The 23,244-nt window shown below is 37.5% G+C and overlaps 1 protein-coding gene and 2 pseudogenes across 2 annotated transcripts in view; 1 reads left to right on the top strand and 2 right to left on the bottom strand.

Moving 5' to 3' along the window:
• Positions 1 to 12,028, bottom strand: part of LOC133876490 (uncharacterized) — a 53,622-nt gene extending 41,594 nt beyond the window's left edge. Inside the window, exons 1-2 of one of the 2 annotated variants that reach the window (XR_009901549.1) lie at positions 11,904 to 12,028; positions 8,210 to 8,404 (exon numbers count right to left, since the gene is read on the bottom strand). Coding sequence is in view for 1 of the 2 variants with exons in the window: in XM_062314779.1 (XP_062170763.1) it covers positions 11,904 to 11,984 (81 nt within the window). In the remaining variant the exon portion in view is untranslated. Of the gene's footprint in view, positions 1 to 8,209; positions 8,405 to 11,903 lie in introns of those variants that run through there. The other variant, XM_062314779.1, reaches the window with a different exon arrangement.
• Positions 1,135 to 7,260, top strand: LOC133874684 (glucan endo-1,3-beta-glucosidase 11-like; annotated as a pseudogene).
• Positions 12,029 to 12,928: 900 nt separating the features above from the next.
• LOC133875078 (flotillin-like protein 3) lies at positions 12,929 to 14,071 on the bottom strand (annotated as a pseudogene).
• Between the last annotated feature and the right edge of the window lie 9,173 nt (positions 14,072 to 23,244).

Below are 23,244 nucleotides of genomic sequence, written 5' to 3'. Positions count from 1 at the left end.
ACAACAGGTACGTAGTAAATGGAAAACTGTTCCGCACGCTTGCCTATGATGCGGAAGGGAGGACTCAGAACAGCGGTGTATGTGTGCCAACCGTTGAAGGCGAAACGTACTACTGACAGTTAACCGATATAGTTGAGGTCGAGTACTATGACAGGACTATGTACGTCCTATTCAAGTGCAATTGGGCAGACCCCACAATGGATAGAGGATTCAGAATAGACGATTATAGCCTAGTGTTTGTCAACTTCAATCATCTCGTCTACATGGGAGAACTGATTACTGACGAGCCTTACATACTTACATCTCAGGTAGATCAAGTATTTTACGTCAAAGATGGAAGGAACCCAAATTGGGTTTGTGCCGTGAGGACTAAACTGCACAACGTGTACGACGTTGGATAGGGGGAAGGGAGTAATGATGCAAGTACAACTTATCACGAGTGCGTACCGTTCGTACTAGCCACTGCTGACCTACATGATATGAATGATGAATTTGAGTACGACAAGTCTGACATTGATCCTATTTAAGGTACCATTATACAATGATTGCTATATTCATTGTTGGTACAATTCTCTTAAACTCAATATACTTTTTTAATTTGTGACATACATGGGTTAATAAATACAATCATTGTATAATTTGCACGTTCATTAGTAATATATAAAATTAATATTTTAATTAATTTGTCTATATTTGTTTGCAGGTATCGATGGACCAGAGACCCCCTCCTTATGCACATTGGGCACCACGCCTACCCGTGCCCCCCACGACCACGTCCACATTTCCGGCGCCACAAAATACTGCGGTGTGGCCACACCACCCAGATGATGCTTATAGACCATTGCTGCCAGGTACGGCTGGGATGAGCACGTCAGATCAAGGGTAGACCAGCACAACTGGATATTCTTGTTTTCCATATTCGATGATGCCGACGTTATCGCAGATGGGATCACCTCACCGGGTCATGTGACTCAATGGTGCGTGCCAGAGGGTTATGATGGGATGACCCTGCATTGGGTTAATATGTCGTCCTTTCCGTACCCCTATACTAGACCTGCGGCATGTGGATCTGATAGTGAGACATATAATGATAGGTTTCCGCTGCCATAGACGGGGGAGATGCAGATGTCGGCTATGGGGTTGAGACAGATGCCGGCACCGGCAGTGCCCCAAGACCCGGCACCTGGGGAGAGCCAGGTGCCGCTTTCTGAGGAGAGCCAGGTGCCGCTTTCTGGGGAGAGACAGGTGCCGCTTTTTGGTAAGAGTCAGGTGCCAGATCTGGGGGAGAGCCAGATGCCCCGTGAGGGGGACGTTGCGATGTTGAGTTATTGCCAGTTGGCCCCCGATAACCCCCAGGATATGCTTTCAGATGATGATCAGCAGACTCCCTTGGCGAAAGGGGTTGGCGAGGAGCATGCGGCGACCCAGCACCCAGCGCATACAGACTGACCAAATTCAGTTGATGGGTAAGTACATATTTATACGTCATTAAAACTCATATTATGTTACCTATAATTAATATTAAGTTTGAAAAAATTATAAATTTATTAATATAATTAAGTTTTTTAGTATTAAACAATTAAATGTTTTATATTTTTTGATTAGGGTACAACCCGGATGGGAGCATCTATTAAGAGGTGATTAAGGACCCAAAGAGGAATTGGGTGCTCCCAAAGGGGAAGAAGATTGTGTTGCAGTACAATGCTGCAACACAACCCATAGGACAAGCCGGCAATCTTTTTAGGCGTGCTACGGGCATGCTTATCAGGAGCGGGTCCTACATACATATGCGGGGCGAATGGGCGAAGGTAGATAAGCAGATTAAGAAGGCTATATGGGACGCACTGATGGTATGTTTATGAAACTAATTGGTTTATTTATTTAAATTAAACTTAAGATTAAGTTTTTGCTGAACTTATAAAATTAATGCTTAAATTGAATGTGCAGGAGCAGTTTTATCTACCTGTATCCGTAAACGAGCACAAGGCACAATACGAAGCATGTGCTGATATTGGCCGTAAGCACCGCTTGTGGAAGTCGAAGTTTAGAACCAAGCTAGCTATTCGAGACAGTGACACGCCCGAGATTATTCGTGCGAGAGTGTCAGAGAAAGTTTTTGAGAAGTATGACACAACAGATGTGGAGTACCTGCTGAGAGATTGGTGCACTGAGCAAAAAATGATATGTAGGTCTTTGATTGTATTACTATAATGTTGTGTATTTTTAATAACAGTTCATTTTATTTTATTACTACTTTAAGTGTCAATGCTTACATTTTTATGAAATGTTCAATGCGTAGGTGGCCTGTGAACGGATGAAACGGATGCGAGAGCAGAATGACCTCCCCCATTGTCTGGGATCCAAAAGTTATGCTAGATTTAATTACAATGAGGTATGAACAAATATATGTATATGTTTTTTTTTTTAATATTTGTGCCTAATTGTTTATATTTACATTAAAAAAATATTACTATTTGTTATATATTTAAACTGGATGGCAACAGGCATCTACAGCTGGTACGCCCCCCACTTGCGCTGAGTCGTTCGTGAAGACGTACACAAGGAAGGACGACACTTACCTGAATGACCATACACGGGTCCTATGCATATGCTACTGATATATTTTACTAATATTTCTAAGTTATTCGTGTGATAAAGTATGTATTCAATAGATGTGTATTTTATGTTGACGACATACAGGAGAGGATGACGCAGGGTTTATCCAGTGATCCTACCGTCACGTAGAGCGTCTCAGAAGACACAGTGTGTTGGGCACCGAACGACGCGTACAAACAAGCGGTTGGGAGGCCTGAGTATGAGGGGAGGGTTCGGCAGGTTGGGCCGAATGTTACTCCTGTTCGTGGGACGTGTTTTTCGTACAGGGCTCACTCACAAGGGGGACCATCTGAGGGCACATCTCGGGATTGGGCCGTACATGACCGGAAGATGGCAGAAATGGAGACGATGCTACGGGCTGAGAGAGAGAGAGAGAGGAATGACGCCTTGGAGCAGCGTGTGCGACAATTCGACGCCTTGGAGCAGCGCATGCAACAATTTGAGGCCTTCATGACCTCTATGGGATCATCACATGTATGCCATGGTGCTTAGCAGTCTTCACTTGCAAACGTAGGTAGTACGTCATCTGTTAGTACTGCATCTGCAAGTATGATTCATATTGTGTATACGACAAAATTATTTTTAATTTGTTTTCATTACTTGTTTAAATTTGTATATAATTTTATATACTTTAATTTTTTTTTTTATTACTTGCTGGTAATGCGACAACAATTAGTCTGTTGTCGCCTATTGGACGACGACTAAGCCAGAACTCCCTTATTGGGACACCATCACCCGCTACACCATCCATTGTGCAGCAATCGCTGGTTGACGAGTACACGCCTAGGACGATACCTCGTGATTCGCAGGGACGCCCTTCAGATTTGTAGATATTTTGTATAATTATTGTTTGTTAGTAACGAACACGTTTATTAGTATATGGTATTCAAATTTGTAGATATTGTTGTGTTGATTTGTATAGTTAACAAACACGTTATTAATTATTGATTTGTGTAATTTGAGTTTGTGATTTTTTTGAGTAAAATAGATTTTGTGATATTTTTGAGTGGAAACAATAAATTAAAAAAAAAAAAGAAATTAACAAAAAATAATTTAAAAAATAAATTTAATTTTTTTTTAAAAAAAAAAAAAAACTATTATGCCATGTGTATTGACTGTACACGTGGCACAGTAGCCACGTGTAATATATACGCATGGCAGACTGTCAGCCGTGTATTTTGTGGAACACGCGGCAGACAGTCTGCCACGTGTATTTACTATACACGTGGAAGATAGTCTGCCGCGTGTGTTTACTGTACACGTGGTAGACAGTCTGCCACGTGTATTTACTGTACACGTGTCGACTGTCTACCACATGTATTTACTGTACACACAGCGGATAGTCTGCCACGCGAAATATACACGTGGCACAGTAGACACGTGTATTTACTGTACACGTGGCTAATTGTACATTTCGCAACAAGCAAATCTACCACGTCTCACACACGTGGCAAATTGTTTGCCACGTGTATAGCCTCCATACACGTGGCGACCTGCAAATGGCAAAATGCAATTTTTTTTGTAGAGTATGCTACATTTATCTCTAAATTGGGTTGTAAAAAATATTTCATGTATTTTTTAGCATGTGAAAAACACACATATTCCAAATATAACATGTGAGAAATACATGTTTATTTAAAAAAATATGCTTCTCGTATGTTAGAAAAATACATAACAATCTAATGCAGGAGAAAATCGGGCATAAAATTTTAAGATTATTTATTAAATAAGATTAGCTCAAGAATGGAAATAATCATACAAAATATTTGAAGATTATTTTTAGAATAATATATTTTACTTTCTGTACAAGAATTTTACTTTATCTTCAAATTTATGGTTATGTTTTGTATTTTTATTTATTTCTTTTTCTCCAATATTTTATTCAGAAAATACTCAAACATTTGGGTCTGAGTTTCCGTAAAAAGGAGGAGAAAAAGAAGATAATGGAGAAATGATAAAAGAAAGAGTGAAAGGCAAAAATTAAAATTAAAAAGAAAAGAAAAAAACACTTATGCTTTCATTTATAGTTTTTCTTTATATTTGGGTAAGCATTTGTAGATGAAATACAAAATGCATGTGATTTAGAGAACTGGATAGAGATGTTTTCAAATTAAAAGAATACTATTTATTTTATGGTCAGGATTTAAAGTTGGTACATTTAACAGTGTATATGATTTCATATATTTAAAGTTCTAAAAAAGCTTATTGACTTCATATACACTATTAAATACACCAACTTTAAATCTTAACCATAAAATTTTAAATAAAATAAAAATGATCCTGTTCTCCGGTGATATTGCCTACCAATTTTATGAAAGCAGAGGTCCAACCTAAGGCATCAATCCAAAAGCCCAAGACCCAAAAGCGCCTAGTATTTCTTTGTTTCTTGTGGGCAACTCAAAAGGCTTTCTAATGAGTATTCAACATTTTTTCGTACTTAAAAAATCAAGTCATGAAAGAAAAAAAAAAATCAATTACAAATTTAATTAGAACACAAATTTAACATAATAAGAGCTTCATCTTAAAAATTTAAATCATATATATCATGATACCAATAGAGGAATCACATCAAAAGATCAAATCATGATATGAAACATTAAAAAATAAAAATAAAAAAATAAAAAATAAATAAAAAAAACTTACAGATACATCACAGTACACTAGTACTGTCTAATGTTGAGTGGACGAATAGCTACTAGGATGTTTTTTCAAAATTAAAAAGCCCTACACATTTTCCATGACCAACTTGTCAACTGTCGTTATTGTTTGGGAAAAAAAAAAATGTATCTGTCTTTAACAGAGTTGGGTAACCTTGTGCCGACGGATGCGGTAGTCGGCATCATTAGATAACGAATTTTGTCATAGCGGATCTATAAAAAGCAACGTTCCTATGCTTTTTATAGAAGAATACCTTTATAGATTCGTTAACGAACCGTATCATTGCTTCATTCATTGGTGTTTGTCCTACAATTTAAAAAAAATTTAAGATTCTTAAACTATATGAATTTAAGTCATTTTTTGTATTAAACGATATAAAAATACTACATATTAAAAATATGGCATGTTAATGATGAGAATTAAGTATATTTTTATCAGGTTCTTACATTTTATGTTGTAAACAAGCTTTGAGCAAAAAAATTATATTTTAATTTAGTAAAGAAAGAAGCGTCTTTTCAAAAATGAAGAAAAATCATTTTGGAATGATTTTCTTTTGTTATCTCGATAACATGTCATATCTTTAATATGTAGCATTTTTCACGTCATTCGATGTAAAAAACGGTTTACATTCACATACTTTGAAAATCTCAATTTTTTAAAAAATTATAGAGGATGTTAATCCTGTTTTTAGAGTGTTTCTATTGCTAAGCTTAACTCTTGTTCTGCTTGAGCCTAAAACTCTTCAATCTCTCTCTCAGCGGCAATCTTTAATAGTAGAGTCACCATAATTCACATGTTTCTTATATTTTCTCTTTGTTTCTCAGGTACGGTTTTTGTTTTTATTTTGTGTTTCTGTTTTTGTTTTTATGTTGTAGCCAAGTGGTTGTTCTATATGAATCCATTAATTTTCATCTGACAATTTATGATCATTAATTATGAAGCACTTATTGTTCTCATTGCTTGTGTTTCTTCATACTTTCATTGGAATGAACTGCGGTAGAGTGGGTGATAATTTGCCACTACTCGATCTGCTTACATCAATAAGAATTTACGACACAAATCCCCCAGTTTTGACTGCATTCACTTATTCCAATGTTGAATTGGTAGTCACGGTAGAAAACGAGTTGCTCCCTCCTTTAAGGGACACACTACAAAAATTTCTGCAATTTGCCACTTGCATTTCCTCACATGTACGGAATATATATTATGCCACATTTTCCTCCCACTAGAATCACAAGGATAATACCCTATTGACGTATCTTGTTCCAGCCATAGTATACATTCATGGTGCTCTACACCAGCTAGGCCTAGAATCACACATTCAAGTCTTTACGTCTAATTCTCTAGAAATTCTTGAAAAGTAATATCCGCCTTCCTGAGGAACACAAAAGCTCCCTTTTGGATCAATGCCTATCCATTTTTTGCTTACAAGGACAATCCAAATTGTATTTCTTTGGATTATGTTCAATTTGGTTCTAAAACAAGAGTGATGGACCCACACACCAACCTACAATATGACAATATTCTGTATGCTCTAGTAGATGCAGTCATATCTGCTATTGCTATTGTTAGGATAGGCTTTGGTAGAATAGAAGTTCAGGTTTTTGAGACTGGTTGGCCATCAAAAGGAGACCCCAATGAAATTGGTGCAACCTTAGAGAATGCCGTCACTTACAATGAGAATCTGGTGAGATGACAAATTCAAAATGAAAGGACAACTTTGAGGCCTAATATGACGCTTGAAGTTTATTTATTTGCTCTGTTCAACGAGGATTTGAAGCCTGGCCGGGCCAACATCAGAGAGGAATTGTGGCCTATATCAGCCGAATGGAATCATGTGTTACAATGTAGGCCTCTCTGCCCTATCAAGTTAGCTTGATATGGTCATACTTCCTCTGCTATAAAGGTAAAGCCAAAGGTTCATTTTTCTTAATCAATATTTCATTGGCTTAGAAATAGAATATATAGCTATATAAGAAACAAGAAACTGTAAAATGAATTGGAACATACTAATAGAATGAGCATATCTGATAATGACGTGTGTAGTGGCTTAATTAGACCTCAAAGTGTACCCAAGTCATCATTGATAATGTTTAGCAATTGTTATGTTTTATCTCTTTTACGTTTGTAGATGTCAGTTTGGGATCATTAATTGTTATCTTTCTAGAATGTAAGCCTATTTAGTATTTAGGAAAGATTATGGAAATGGAAGGAATGTAGAGAAATAGATGAAAGTTGAATGAAAAATGACCTCCAACTAGAAGAAACAATTTTGGGTAAACTTTCTTCGTTTATGGGCTTTTTATAGACAGGTGAGGTCCTAACTAACTACAAAGTAACCAATTACAATCAGTTATTACACAGAAACCACGTAGGACATGAAAGCCCATTATTGACTTAAACACGTTTGATAATCCAAACACAGCGTTTCACTTATTCAACCCTTTGACTTCGCCAGCCAGAAATTTCTTTCTACTTCACCATCTCATCTTGATCCAAAGATTCTAACCAACAATAACGGCGTCTCCATTGATATGGGAATTCTCATTATCAGAATGAGTAGAGTCTTTTTGCAGCCATTTGAAGTATGACAAGTAACATTATCACAGTATGGAATACCTGGTTACCTAGGTGTCGGTGCATGGTGACCCTCTTGGTCTTGGGCCTAGGCAACAGCAAAGCCCACACCCTCTGCTACCATTTGCTAACCAAAGCCTTTTCAGGTCTCAAGAGGCCCAAAGCCACACTGCCATATTCCGTGTAATTAAAGGACAAAAAAACCACAATTAGTCTCAACGGCAGTAGGCAGATACAAACAGCGGCAGCAGTAGGGTTATAACCAAGGCTCTGTTTGGTACTTGTCATGGAATAATATGTCCCTTCCCTTCAAATAAACTTAATTATATACCTCATCTCTTTATTGGCCCATCATACAGTATCCATATCTAAAACAGTAGTCACCACGTACATAACGATCTCGGTCCCTATTATAGTTTAGAATAGCAAGCTAAATTCATTATCGGGACTCATGAGCTGCAAGTTAAATTCAATATCAAGCCAAAAAGGGTCACCTGGACATACTTCAAAACCATCAAATGTGGTTGCATGATAAATGCTTCATTATGCGTGCCTGTTGAAAAAAAGAAAAAGAAAAAAAAGATTGCATAACAAGGCCAGGACATGTAACCCAATGTAATTATTGAAACTGGAACATGCTGTAGGTTTCAGTAGAGAAATTAAAGGTAGCAGAGCACTACATACTTCTTTTCCAGTTGAAATGGGACCGTTAATATCATGAAATACACCACAACTCAGCATTTTGTATAAAATCATACAAGTTCCAGAAGAGATTATCTCATTGTATGTTATTATCTTTAGTTGTTAAGTGTTATTGGTCTAATACATCTCTACGAGAGTACTTCACATTTCGGTATAATCCTATATAATATCATTAGGTTGACGAATAAAGTAAGCAATAATTAATTATATCAACTCGAGTAGTTATTTTGGAAAATGTTAGGGTTCTTCAAACTACCTTAAATTATGGAGGCCTAAAATTCATCGAATTATCCTACCAAAATCTAGGGCTGTCAAAACGGGTTGACACGACCCGTTTGACCTATGAACCCGTTAAGGATCAACCCTGACACGACCTATTTAGTTAAAAGAGTGACTCTTCGACCTTAACACGACCTACTTAAAAAATGGGTTGACACGACCCAAACCGTTTGACCCATAATATAATAAAGTCTATAAAAATAAAAATAAAAACAAAAACACAAATTAAAAAAAAAAAAACTCTGCTATTATTTTAGTCTTTATCTTTTTTGTTCAAGTTCTAACTCAGTAAAAGAAATAGACTTTTGTTTTGTCTTTTGTGAGTTTTTTTAGTTTAATCTTTACTCTTTAGATAGTGAGAGAAAGAGAGAAGTAACATGATTATTTAGATTTAATTTTTAATGTAGAAAAAAAAAATGTTTAAGTATACAGGTCGACCCACTGGTCAAACAAGTTGACCGATAATGACCATTTTATTAAACGGGTCTAACGGGTCAACCATTTTATGACCTGAACTCTTTCAAGTTTACCCATAATCTTTTAATTTCGTGTCGAATTCGCAGGTCATGTAAAAAATTATCAGCCCTACCAAAATCTATCTCATTGTTACTTTTCCATCCAGGCAATATAACTGCTGCAAGAATAGTATGATAGAAAAAATATTCGATGTGAACTAATTTGAGAGAGATAATTCTTTAAGCATCAATAAGATCATATAGGGTCGCTCGTGTGTGTGTATATATATATATATACTCTTTTTTCTAAAAGACCAATCGTTATAACTTTTTATGAAAGATCACTTTTGATCAAAAACATCATTTCATTGATAGACATTCAATTAAAACACCAATTAAAGCCCACTTTATTTTGAATTTAAATATCAGAACTCTTTAGCCCAAGCCCAAGTGTGTTCTTGTCAAATGTGATCCAAATATGGCCCAATCATATAATAGGTCCTAACAAAAACAATTTTCTCCATAATACTGTTAGGGATATTGACATTCGGTAATCTTACAATAAGACCATAATTTAACATGTTGCGACATTACTCAACTCAAAATGTTAAATTTATGAGTTTGGGTCTAACTGCAGTACTATATTAAGTTATTAACAATTCACACCTATAACGTCTTTTTAATATGAGGCTCAATTTTTTTTACGCTCACGTTCACATGTATATCAAATTAGGGGTGTACAAGCGGTGCGGTTAATAACCGCGAATAACCGGTAACCGGCCATAAACGACAATAACCATTAACCGGAAAAATCAGGAAACTAGAAATAACCGCAACCAAATAACCAGGTAATCGGGTACCCGGTTGCGGTTACCGGTTATTACTTCTAAAAAACCGGTCAATAATCGGGATAACCAAAACCTGTTTTAATATATATATATATATATATATAACTGGACACCCTAAACCTAAACACTCAGCCGCAAGTTCACTTTCAGTATTTCCCCTTCAACACCCAACCACCCACCCACACGGCCACACCCAGCCATGAGCCAACCAATTTCTTCTTCTCCGGCCATTTCTCTTCTCTTCTTCTTTATTTTCCGGCCTCTTCTTCTTTCCCTCTTTCTTCTTCTTCTCTTCCTCTGTATTGTATCTCTAATCCATGCCCGGTCGCCCACGATGCCCACTCGCCCACGACACCCATTACGGCAGTGCCCACCCCAACACGCCCAGTGCCCACTGTCGGTATGTTCTTTTCTTCTTCTCTTCTGATCTGTCCTAAACACTTAGCCGCAAGTTCACTTTCAGTCTTTCACCTTCAACACCCAGCCGCCCACCCACACCCAACCATGAGCCAACCAATTTCTTCTTCTCCGGCCATTTCTCTTCTCTTCTTCTTTCTTCTCCGGCCTCTTCTTCTTTCCCTCTTTCTTCTTCTTCTCTTCCTCTGTACTGTATCTCTAATCTACACCCGGTCACCCACGGCCACAGCCCACGATGCCCACTCGCCCACGACACCCAGTGCGGCAGTGCCCACCCCAACGACGCCTAGTGCCCACGTCGACGATGCCTAGTGCCCACTGTCGGTCTGTTCTTGTCTTCTGATCTGTTTATTGTCTTCTTTTCTTCTTCTCTTCTGAACCACATCTAGATCTCAATCTTAGACTTTTTTTATTTTTTCTATTGTATTTATAATGCCTTTTTTGTTGGCTGAGTGGTGAGGAACTGAGGAAGCCATTTTGATGTTTTAGTTTTTTCTTGTTTTGCCAATTTTCCAGAAATTGATTAATGATTGTAATTTGGTTTTGCAAAACAGTTTTGGTACAATATGGACACTTAGGACAAAAAATGACGTTATTGAATTCAAATATTGGATTTTTTTATTTTTTATTTTTTTAAAAAGGAAACTAAAAAATTCAACATATATAAATCAGTTATCCGATTAATAACCGGATAACCGACGGTTGGTAACAACAGCAACCGGTAAGTAACAACAGCAACCGGTTGCGGTTATTAAAATTAGAATAACTGGGACTCGGTTATGGTTGCGGTTATGAACTAATAACCGCTACCACAACCGGTTGTACACCCCTAATCGAACAAAAAAATTATGCAGATAAGTCTCCAACATATTAATAGCTTATAAGCTATAAACAACTAATCCCTTCAAAAGGGGAAAAATGTTAGATTGTTAAAATTAAAATTGTCTCTCTTTCGCGAATTGCAGTTGTCACAGAGTTTTCTTAGCCTTTCCTTTTTTCTTTTTCTCCAAAGCCAATCAATAGGCATTTAAATATCCGTAAATATCAAATAAACTAGATCGAAAAATAGTTCGAAACACATTATAACTTGGACAGCACAAATTTACCTGATCGAACTTCCCAAATCAATGAATATAATAACAACGACCACAAACATGAAATTTAATCAGGTTCTCTATGAAAAATTAAGTTCGCCACACACACATATATATAGAAGAAAGCATAAAAATTCATAAAATGGACCATCTTCAACTACAATTATTTCACAGCAACCACGAAATAGGTGATAAAGAAAAATTGCACGATCGAGGACAAGGAACTCAAAGAGAAAAGGAGCTATATATATATATACCTCCGAGGGCGAAGGTCGAATGTGATTGGCGAACCTCTGTTTCCGATTCGAGAGTACTGAAGCCCTCCTGGCCGGCTCCATGAGCGTTCTCTCTCTCAAGCGTTGTTGACTTCTGAATTCAAAAGAAGATGAGTGTTAACAAAAGTCTTCTTGAGCTCATATAGTATATACAAAAAGGAACTAACGTGGTGGTAATTACGCAGAATATCCTTTCTCTTGGGGGTTCCACAGTCCATAGGTGGGCCTTCTTGATCATTCATTATATATACTCCTCCGGCTCCAGGTGAGGGCTACGATAACTCAAGGTTGAAAGAGGCCCACCGTACTGTCATGTGCTCAACCCCACGAAATCCAACCCCTATTGTCGAGGAAACATTATAATTTGAAGTATTTTTCAATAATATATATTTAAGACAATCACTTTATTACAATAATATTATTTTCTGAAATCTTTCTTCCGATTATACCTAACAATTCAAGGAGGACTAAAAACAAAAACAAAACAAAAAAATTAAAGCTAGAAAAAATTATAGACAAAATGCAAGTACTTTCACTCGGTCTCCGACAAATAAATTCAATCTCAAAATGGCCGGTCGGTTCACCAAGTTCTAGATTGAAAACCACAGAAAAAGGAAAACTAGCTAGAAAGCAGACCATGAAAATGTAAAATCAAAGTAAAAGGTCTTTTAACATTTTAATTAAAGAAAATATATTATTGTAATATCCAAGACAACAAATGAGAGCCATGACAAATTAACAAACACACTTTATAAACCAAACACAGCCAGCACTAACACTCCAGTCAATAGTGGAACAACATCCAGCCAACAGGTAGGAAAAAAAAAAAAAAAAAAACCACATTACAAACAAACACACTTTGCTTACAAAATAAAAACAAATTAGACAACGCCTTCGAGGCCCGGCGTTCGTCTAATTTATTGGAATAGATTCACGCTGCAATCAAAATGAAACATATATAACGTACAAAAACCAAGGAAAATGCATATTCAGTTTTTGTCTAATTTCTAAATATCAGCTCCAAAAATCTGAAGACATCCTTTGCGAGAGACTCCAATCATGAAGACCCTTGTCCCTGTCCCTCTCTTGCAATTCAGCTCATAAATGGTGATCTTATCTCCTTCACTTAGCTCCTGGGCTCGAGCAAACCGAGTCCACCCTAGGGTGAGATAAGCTCTTCCACCAGTACTTGTACGAAAACCCATTGGCCAGCGCTTCATATGAACATCATACACAATCACTTCACTTCCATTTGCTGGGGGGCAGAATCTGGGTGAATGTTGCTTCGGTAAATAGAGCCTATAACTTCCTTTTCTCTGTACGTCAGATAGTGATAAAATCTTCTGAAACACCTGTTCCGGCTGGTACTTGCTGTACATACATTTCGGACAGTCTTGTGTGTTTCCATGACCTTCACATGGAGTAGGCCATGCTGAATCTGCATCTCCGGCTGTTGCAGCCATGGCCGAGTTCAAACTTGGGCTTGCCTATAATTATCAAATTGGAGGAAAAAGAACAATCTATTAAAAATAAAAATCAATGCTTCGAAAAAGTTGTAAAATCATTCACGAAAACAACCAGTAACACATCATATAAATCTTACAGATAACAGTGTGTACCTCGGGTTGATCATTGGCAGCCTCCATCTGGGTTTTCTGACCAAGGTATGAGAAAGATTCATGGCCATGCACATCAACGATCGCGAGCTGTTTGAAGTTAGCGTCGTAGATGAGTAGCCCAAACTGATCATTGAGTTGATGCTGAACCTTTTCGAAAATCTCTTTCTTGAACTCATTGGTACCCTTGAAGATGTCCTCCATGGTCATGGAGGCGGCAAGCACACGTGTCACATCCTCTATGACGCCCTGAACACGCTCGTTGACATGGTCGTAGAGCTCGATCTTTGCGTAGAGGAGGAGGCTGTCCATGTCATCGACACGGGGGCCGATGGTAAAGACGGCGGGGAGGACAAAAGGGAGCTTGTCAACGGACATGACCTAGACCTCGAAGGTATAGTTCACTGGGGACACGTCGAAGCGAGAGCACCGCTGCCCCGGCAGGACCCATGCCTTCTTGGCCAGGAGTATGTCGTCGTTGCCAGGACCGGTGATGGCCAAGTACTCCGACGGTCCAGCTACTTTCAAGCCCATAATTTCTTTGTGTGAGAGGGAGATCTATAGAGAGATTGGGAAGGAGATTGCGAAGGAGTGTTTCGAGACTTTGAGGGTCAGGTGGTACGGGTATTTAACTATTTATAGGAAAAAGATGTTGGGGATGGCCGATGCCGACCATTAGGAAGTGCATTTTCGCTGAAGCAGAATCTCTGGATAACGAAATTAAATGGGTCCCACACTCACTCGATCGAAAAAAAGATTCAGAACTCAGAAGTGCACTTTTTGCGGTTACGAAAACGAAAGTGGGTCCCACACTCACCCGAACGAAAAAAAAAAAGATTCAGAACTCGGAAGTGCTTTTTGTGGTTACGAAAACGAAAGTGGTCCCACACTCACCCGATCGAAAAAAAATTCAGAACACAGAAGTGCCCTTTTTTTTTCTTTTTTTCTTTTTTTTTTTTAAATGCTAAAAATAGTATTAATAAACAATTAGTGTACAAGCCCAAGACACATGAAATAGAACTTATACATATGAGCTCCACTCTAATGTGTTTTAAAGTTGTACATTTGTTGATGATATTTTTGAGCCGGTGACGTGGCATCATCAGAGACGTCCCTTCATCCGCGCCCTGACCTGCAAAACAGGAAAGACCCGCCGGGGGTGGCCGGCGGAGCCTCCTCCGACGATCAAGTCAGTCCAGTGTTTGTAAGAAGAGTAGAGAGAGAGAGAGAGAAGATCTCCCAGAGATCATAGATCTTCCTTTAATAATTTTGACACTCCCTTTTTATACCCCTATGTGCTATATGTCTCTTTTACCTCTGTCAAGCACAGGACTCCATGTAGACGTCTCATATCTTTCCTGACTGGGTTTGACTGGTTTTATAAATATTGAAGGCTTCCTGAGACCAGAGTCACTGTCCGGAGACCAATCCTTTCCGGTGTCCAAAATCCCACTTGGAAGGCAAATCTGGCCCCACCTTGGGTAGGGGAGGAATTTTCCTTAACAACATTAATAGTAATTTTAGCAATTTCCCACTCGATCACCCGAAGATGCCCTTCTGGAAGAGACATAAAAGATCATCCCCACCTGAAACTGAGGTTTATTTCCATATATATAGGACCAATTATCTTGTTCCAATTTATTTACAATATATAATTACTAATCATAAAGCTGAATATTTTCTCAAATCAATGACTCAATCAGCAACGTTCCAACTTTTAATTTAGGCTTGGTTTGATTCGCATAATATGTCCTTGAAATAGAATGATTATTCTATTGGAATAGTTTTTTTTTTTTTTTTTTGTAGGAATCTATTCTTTAAAATAACTATTTTATGGGAATAATATTCCTTACGAAGAGGAATAATTATCATTCTAAAAAATGAAAGGAATAGACAACATTTTTTAAGAAGAACCATATTTTTCGTTAATTTTTTCAAACTAAACTTAAAAATTTAAAATTTTAAAAATTATAAGAAAAAAAAAAAAAGAATTTAGATCAGATATGTGGGTGGCCACCCACAAATCTAAGGTCCAACATTTTTTTTTTTTTAAGATTTGAATTTTTTTGAAAAATAAGAAATTATATAAATTTTTTTTAGTAATTTTGAGTCAATTCTAATTGTAGAATTTAAGTTTATTTTTATTTTATTTTATTTTATTTATAAGTTATACTTCTTTATTTATTGGTATTTAATAACTTTATTTGTCTTTAATATTGGTTTTATTGTCTGTCAAAGGACACCTAATACAGTAGAAGGTGGCGGCCTATCAGGATAACTTGTGATGCCATTAGGATGAATATGATTAAAAAAAAAAAAAGTTGGAAAACGTGATCTGAGCCAGTCTAATATAGTGGCTAAACAGAACATCATCCATCAACCAAAAATTCAAAAAGGAATACTGTTTAACGACAAATTTTTTTTATAAATTAATTTGTAAGAAATTTTATACGACCTACATATAAGAGTGATATTTATCTTAAAAAAAAAAAATGTGTTCTTTAAACATGTAAAAAATATATATTTTTTTTTATTAATATTATTAAAAAAGTATGAAAAAAATAACATGTAATTCTTACATATTTAAAAGATACATGTCAATTTTATATGTGAATCGTATAAAATTTCATTTGGCAAAAAATTTATATCCGCCGTTTAAAGATATTCAATAAAAATAAAAATAAAAGATATTGGTTTCGCCAATTATTCGCCCACATAACGAAAATGCAGAACTCAGAAGTGCACTTTTTTTTGTCGGGATAAAGAAAGTGGGTCCCACACTCACCCAATCGAAAAGGTCCAGAAGTGCATTTTCGTTGAAGTCAACAGAATCCATGCATAACAAAAATGCAGAACTCAGAAGTGCACTTTTTTTGGTTGGGAAAACGAAAGTGGGTCCCACACTCACCCGATCACCCGAAAATGCACTTCTGGAAGAGACATAAAAGATCATCCTCACTTGAAACCGAGGTTTATTTCCATAGGACCATAAAAAGTACACGGTTTTTTTTTTTTTTTTTTTTAATGTTATTAAAAAAACATGTGAAAAATAATATGTGTTTCTCACACGTTTAAATGATGCACGTCAATTTTATATGTAGATCGTATAAAATTTCATATAATTCAATTTATAAAAAATTTATGTCTGCTATTTAAAGATATTCATTTACTCAACCACAAAAAAACTACATTTTCTCTACAGCTTGCTGAGCTGTATGTTTCTTATATTGTGGAATAAAATGAAAATAATATTATGAAAAGTGAAAGTGTTCTAAACCGACAATTGGGCCTACTTTCATGGTGGACTCTAACATGAGGCCTCTCTTGATAACAGATAGAGCCGAAGCCTATACTTAGCCATGCCACATTGTTCTACTTTGGACAGAAATTAGCTACGAATTGACATATGTTTTTAAATTGCTAAATCGTAGTGTTATACTAGATGAGCCTGCACAAGATCAGAAAAATGGTGGATTGATCGATTTTAAAAAGCCACGCCACGCCTTTTGGATTGATCAGATCGAAGATGCATATATAGAAAATCGGTGGTTAATGAGGAAAGATCGATGATTGTTAGAAAAAGGATAACCTACATCTCTTAGTGGCGATAGGCTTTCTTTCTTTTCATCAAACACACTTCGATGATCACCATCTTTAGATAAATTGCTTCAACTACTTTCTGCATATCGAATTAGAGAGAAAAAGAAGGGGGAACGTTAACACACGCAAGACACATTTACAAGAAGATCTTAGAAATCAAATGTTTGAAGACACAGAATGTTTGCCACTGCAACCTATTAGTATAAACAACTAATATTTGACTGTTACAAATTGTCGGTCTCTTTCACGAATTGCAGTTGCCACAGAGTTCGACATGTCCATATTAATCCTCCAATCCCAGTCCTGCACTATCAATCTATTTGGATCAACCTCAAAATAGACACAACCATATCCAATCAAATGCAACCCACACAGACATGGAAGATCACATGGACATAAAAACAACATTGTTCATCGTGGCGACTTATATTAACCACAAGGGTAAAAAACAACAACTATCCAATACGCAGAAGATTATATATATTATCAGAAAATACAGTATGAAAGGAAAAGAACAACAAGAGGTTTGAGAGAGTTTTGGGAAACTTGCGGAAGCTTTGCTTTTATTCTCATTAAATGAAAATAATACAAGAGAAAACTATATATAGTTACAGCTGTTACAAAGCGATTTTAATCTAATCTAGAGATCAATGTCTTAACAGAATACAGCTCAGAATACAGCTCATTCTAACACGTGATAAACAAGTATTAACAATTCTGACATGTGAAACCCCCCCTCAAGATGAAGCTGCAAAAATGTTGAGAAGATTCATCTTGGAAGTAATAGCAGTGAAAGGCTGAAGACTAAGAGGTTTAGTAAAAATATCTGCTAATTGATGCTCAGATTTAACATGTAAAGTCCGAACAGCCCCTTTTTGAATCTGATCTCGAACCAAATGGCAATCTATATCAATGTGTTTGGTTCTCTCATGGAAGACCGGATTAGCAGCAATATGAAGAGCAGCCTTAGAATCACAAAACAATAAAGCCGAGGGAGGCAAACAAACTTGGAAGTCTTGAAGCAAATTAGTAATCCACATAAGCTCACAACAAGCAACTGCCATTGCCCTATACTCTGCCTCAGCTGAAGACCGAGAGATGGTTTGCTGTTTCTTGGACTTCCAAGAAATTAAGGAGTCACCAAGAAATAGACAAAACCCAGTGACAGATTTCCTGGTGTCAGGACAAGCAGCCCAATCTGCATCACAAAAGGCCTTGAGCTTGAAGTCTGAGTTGGCAGGGAAAATTAAACCTTGACTTGGAGCAGATTTGATGTAATGAAGAACCTTGTGGGCAGCATCAAGGTGGGGTTGTCTCGGCTGAGACATAAATTGACTGAGAACCTGAATGGAGTAAACCAGATCAGGTCTAGTAAGGGAGAGATATAAGAGGCGGCCAACCAATCTTCGAAAAGGAGTAGGATCATCCAACAGCAAACCTTCATGCTGTGAAAGACGAAGATTAGGATCCATAGGTAACTTCGAAGGTTTGCAAGCAAGTAAACCAGAATCCTCTAGGATCTCAAGGGCATACTTGCGTTGGCAGAGAGAAATTCCAGTGGAATTTCGAGCAATTTCCAATCCTAAGAAGAACTTCAAATCACCTAAGTCTTTAAGTTGGAATTGCTGATTAAGAAGTAGAGTAAAAGTGGATAGAGCCTCAGAATCATTCCCTGCAAGCACAATGTCATCCACATACACTAATAAGGCTATGAATGAAGAACCTTGCAACCGAGTGAACAAACTATAATCACTCCTAGATTGAATAAAACCAAGCTTAAGCAAAGTGTTTGAAAACTTGGAAAACCACTGCCGGGAGGCTTGTTTAAGACCATAAAGGGATTTGGTTAAACGACAAACTTGAGAACTTCCTTTAGCACCAAACCCGGGAGGCAACTCCATGTAGACTTCTTCATCCAACTCCCCATGAAGGAAAGCATTATTGACATCCAACTGTCGTAAATGCCAGTTCTTTGCTGCAGCTACTGCCAAAAGACACCGAACTGTGGTTAACTTGGCCACAGGAGAAAAAGTCTCATAGTAGTCAAGTCCTTCGCTTTGTGTGTAGCCCTTGGCAACTAATCTAGCCTTATATCGCTCAAGAGAGCCATCAGCCTTAAGCTTGACTTTATACACCCATTTGCAACCAATGGCATGTTTATTAGGTGGTAGAGAAGTGAGCTTCCAAGTGTTATTGGCTTCAAGGGCATCAATCTCAGCTTTCATGGCATCACACCAGTGAGGAATTTTGATAGCTTGATGATAGAATTTAGGCTCAAAGTGGGAAGAAACTGAAAGGCTAAAAGATCTTTGAGCAGGAGACAGATTAGTATATGAAAGAAAAGAAGAGAGACCAAAAGGTATACCTGAAGAAGCATTGGAGGACTGAGAGGATGATGGAATCGGGTGTGAAGCATCAGCCAGTTGACAGTGATAATCCTGCAAATAACTTGGTTGGAGTCGAGATCTAGTGGACCTGCGAAGCAATCTAGAAGAACTAGGAACAACAGAACTAGGAACAGAAGAATTTTCAACAACAGAGTCATTAGGAAGAACAGAATTATCAGGAGAGAATTGGGAACAAATAACAGGACTATTGGGAGAAGATTGAGAACAATCAGCAGGCCTAGTAGAAGACTGAGAAGAAGGAAAATCAAAATTATGGAGAGAAGAAATAAAAGAAGGAATAACAGTGTGAGGTGCAGTAGTAGAAGGCAAAGAAAAATGAGAAGAAGCATAAGGAAAAATATGCTCATGAAAAATTACATCACGGGAAACAAAAAATTGTTTGAGGGAAATATCAAACAATCGATAGCCTTTGACACCAAAAGGGTATCCAAGGAAAATACAAGCACGAGCTCTAGGATCAAATTTTGACCTATGGCGAGTAATAGTAGAAGCATAACATAAGCAGCCAAAGACCCGAAGGTGAGCATATTGAGGAGGAGAAGAAAACAAACATTCATAAGGACTTTTATTTTTAAGGAGAGGGGTGGGAGTTCTATTAATGAGATATGCTGCAGTAAGTATACATTCACCCCAAAAATGTAAAGGAAGATTGGATTGGAACCGTAGAGCACGAGCAACATTTAGGAGATGTTGGTGCTTTCTTTCGGCTACAGCATTTTGCTGAGGTGTTTCAACACAAGTAAGTTGATGAATGATTCCCTTAGAAGAGAAAAATTCATTCATAAGAAATTCACTTCCATTATCAGTTCGGAAACATTTGATTTTGGAGTTGAATTGAGTATAGACTAAATGATAAAAAGATTCAAGAAGCACTCGGGTTTGAGACTTGTTATGCATCAAATAAACCCAAGTGAACCTACTGCAATCATCTACAATGGTAAGGAAAAACTTAGAACCATTGGAAGAAGGAAAAGAAAAAGGTCCCCATATGTCACAGTGAACCAAAGCAAACAATTCTGTAGAATGTGTGTGACTAGTAGGAAAAGGAATCCTGTGTTGTTTGGCCAAAGGACAAACAGAACAATCTTTATTGGAAATTGATGAACAACCAGGAATTACATTATTCAGCAATTGGATTCTAGAATCAGATAAATGCCCTAATCTAGAATGCCAAACACTGGCTGAAACATCAACAGAATTAGCAAGATGCGTATTTACAACAGGCTTTGAATCAACAGAATTGAAATCTGTTTTTATTGGTACAAAGAGAGAAGCTAAAGCAGGAACACCTGAATCACAGAAATCATCCAAGTCATGCAGGAGATGATATAAACCACCTCGCTCTTTACCCAATCCAATCATCTTCCATCCTGACAGTTGCTGAATGACACAAAATTCAGCAATGAAGATTAAACAACAGTGAAGAATAGTAATCAACTTGCTGACGGAAATCAAATTAAAAGAAAATGAGGGAACACATAAGACATTTGTAAGTGTTAAGGTTGCATTAATCTTAACAGTGCCTATATGTGTGACTTCAGCAAATTGACCATTCGGTAGTCGAACATGTTTAGAGACAATTGAGGTAATTGTAGTGAGAAAAGAAAGTGAACAGACCATGTGATCTGTAGCACCAGTGTCGATTATCCATGGATGATCGACAGAATTGTTAATAGCTATTTTGAAAAGAGAATCAGAGGAGAAAACCGAATGTTTATCTCTTGAAAGTGAAGACTGAAAACAGACAGAATGATGTGACTTACCGGCCATGTTACTGAATAGATGATCCTGATTGTCAGTGGGAGCAGAGGCAGGGATATTAACAGATGAAGAAGCATCATCGGAGCACTTAGATCGGAGTAAAGTCAATAATTGCTGACACTGCTCGGAGCTGAGTGGAAGTTCTGGTAGGGATGAATCATGCACCAGGTTGGCTGAGGAAGGAAGAGGCTTGCCCTTGGTGAATTTGTATCCTGGAGGATAGCCGTGTAACTTGTAACACTTCTCAATGGTGTGACCGAGAAGTCCACAATGAGTACAAAGTGGACGTTCCTTGCGAGTAAAGCCTTGTGGCTTAGGACTTTGAGTCCGAGAAGGAGTGTATTTGGAAGCCATTGCAGCAGGAGCATGGTTTAAAGGTGCAAAGAAAGTGGAGGTGATTTCTCTTTGACGCTCTTCTTGCACAATCATAGAGAAAATTTTGTTGATCGGTGGCAGAGGATCCATGAGCAAAATTTGTCCTCTTATGTGAGAGAAGGACTCATTTAGTCCCATTAAGAATTGGAACACATATTCTTGATGTTGATAATCAAGAACCGTGCGTGAAGTTCCACAAGAACACAAAGGGAGGGGGCGATAGTTGTTCAGTTCATCCCAAAGCCCCTTGAGAGAAGTGTAATATGAACTTACAGAGTTATTGTTCTGAGAGAGGGCTGAAATCGCCTTTTGTAATTGGAAAATTCTCGGTCCATTTGATTGAGAGAAGCGCTCCTTAATATCATTCCACATTTCTTGTGCAGACTCGATGTATATGATACTGGAAGAAATCTCCTGTGATACTGAATTAAGGATCCATGAAAGAACCATATTGTTGCACCGATTCCATGCTGAGTATTCAGGAGCATCCATTGCTGGTTTTGCCACAGTTCCATCAATAAAACCTAGCTTGTTCTTGGCTGAAAGTGCCATTGTCATGGATCTCTTCCATGTGTGGTAGTTATTCCCAACCAATGGTTGTGAAACCAGAAGAGTCCCTGGACTATCTCCATGATGAAGATAGAAGGGGCTGGCGAACTCCATCGCAGAAGGCGCAGAGTTAATTGGAAGATTATCAATGGAATTAACGCTATCAGTAGATGCATTAACGAAAGTATTAGTCGGAATTGAAGACATTTGTGAAGATCAGAAAGGAATCAAGATGAAGAAATTGAAGAAATTGAAGAAATTTGAAGATCAGAGAATTTTGATGAAGAATTAGGTTTGCTCTGATACCATATCAGAAAATACAGTATGAAAGGAAAAGAACAACAAGAGGTTTGAGAGAGTTTTGGGAAACTTGCGGAAGCTTTGCTTTTATTCTCATTAAATGAAAATAATACAAGAGAAAACTATATATAGTTACAGCTGTTACAAAGCGATTTTAATCTAATCTAGAGATCAATGTCTTAACAGAATACAGCTCAGAATACAGCTCATTCTAACACGTGATAAACAAGTATTAACAATTCTGACATGTGAAATATATCCCACCACTCTCTTCTATCTTAGCCTTTTCTTTTTATTTTTCTCCAAATCGATCCAATCTTTGGCATATGAATATCCCCTTAATATCAAATGAACTAGATCAAACCAGAATATCCCTCTGTTTCGATTCCAGATTGAAGCCCTCCTTGAGCCTTCTCTCATATTTATGCATAGACTTTAAAAGCACTCTGTTGTTGACTTCAAAAGAAGATGAGTGTCACAAAAGTCTTGGTGATCGAGCTGTATACAAAACATGGTGGTTACAGGTGTCACAATATCCTTTCACTTGGCCATGGCCACGGATAACCCAACGTGGGCCTCCTTGATCATCCATTGACCTCCTCCAGGTGGGGCTAGCTACGATAACTAAAGGTTGATGAAGGCCCACCTTACTATCATGGGATCAACCCCACGAAATCGATATTACTTCTCTCGTGTGTGCGTGTGAGGTGTTGA

Source organism: Alnus glutinosa, chromosome 8 (assembly GCF_958979055.1).
Source record: "Alnus glutinosa chromosome 8, dhAlnGlut1.1, whole genome shotgun sequence".
Lineage (NCBI taxonomy): Eukaryota > Viridiplantae > Streptophyta > Magnoliopsida > Fagales > Betulaceae > Alnus > Alnus glutinosa.
This window is presented reverse-complemented; position numbering and strand designations above follow the sequence as displayed.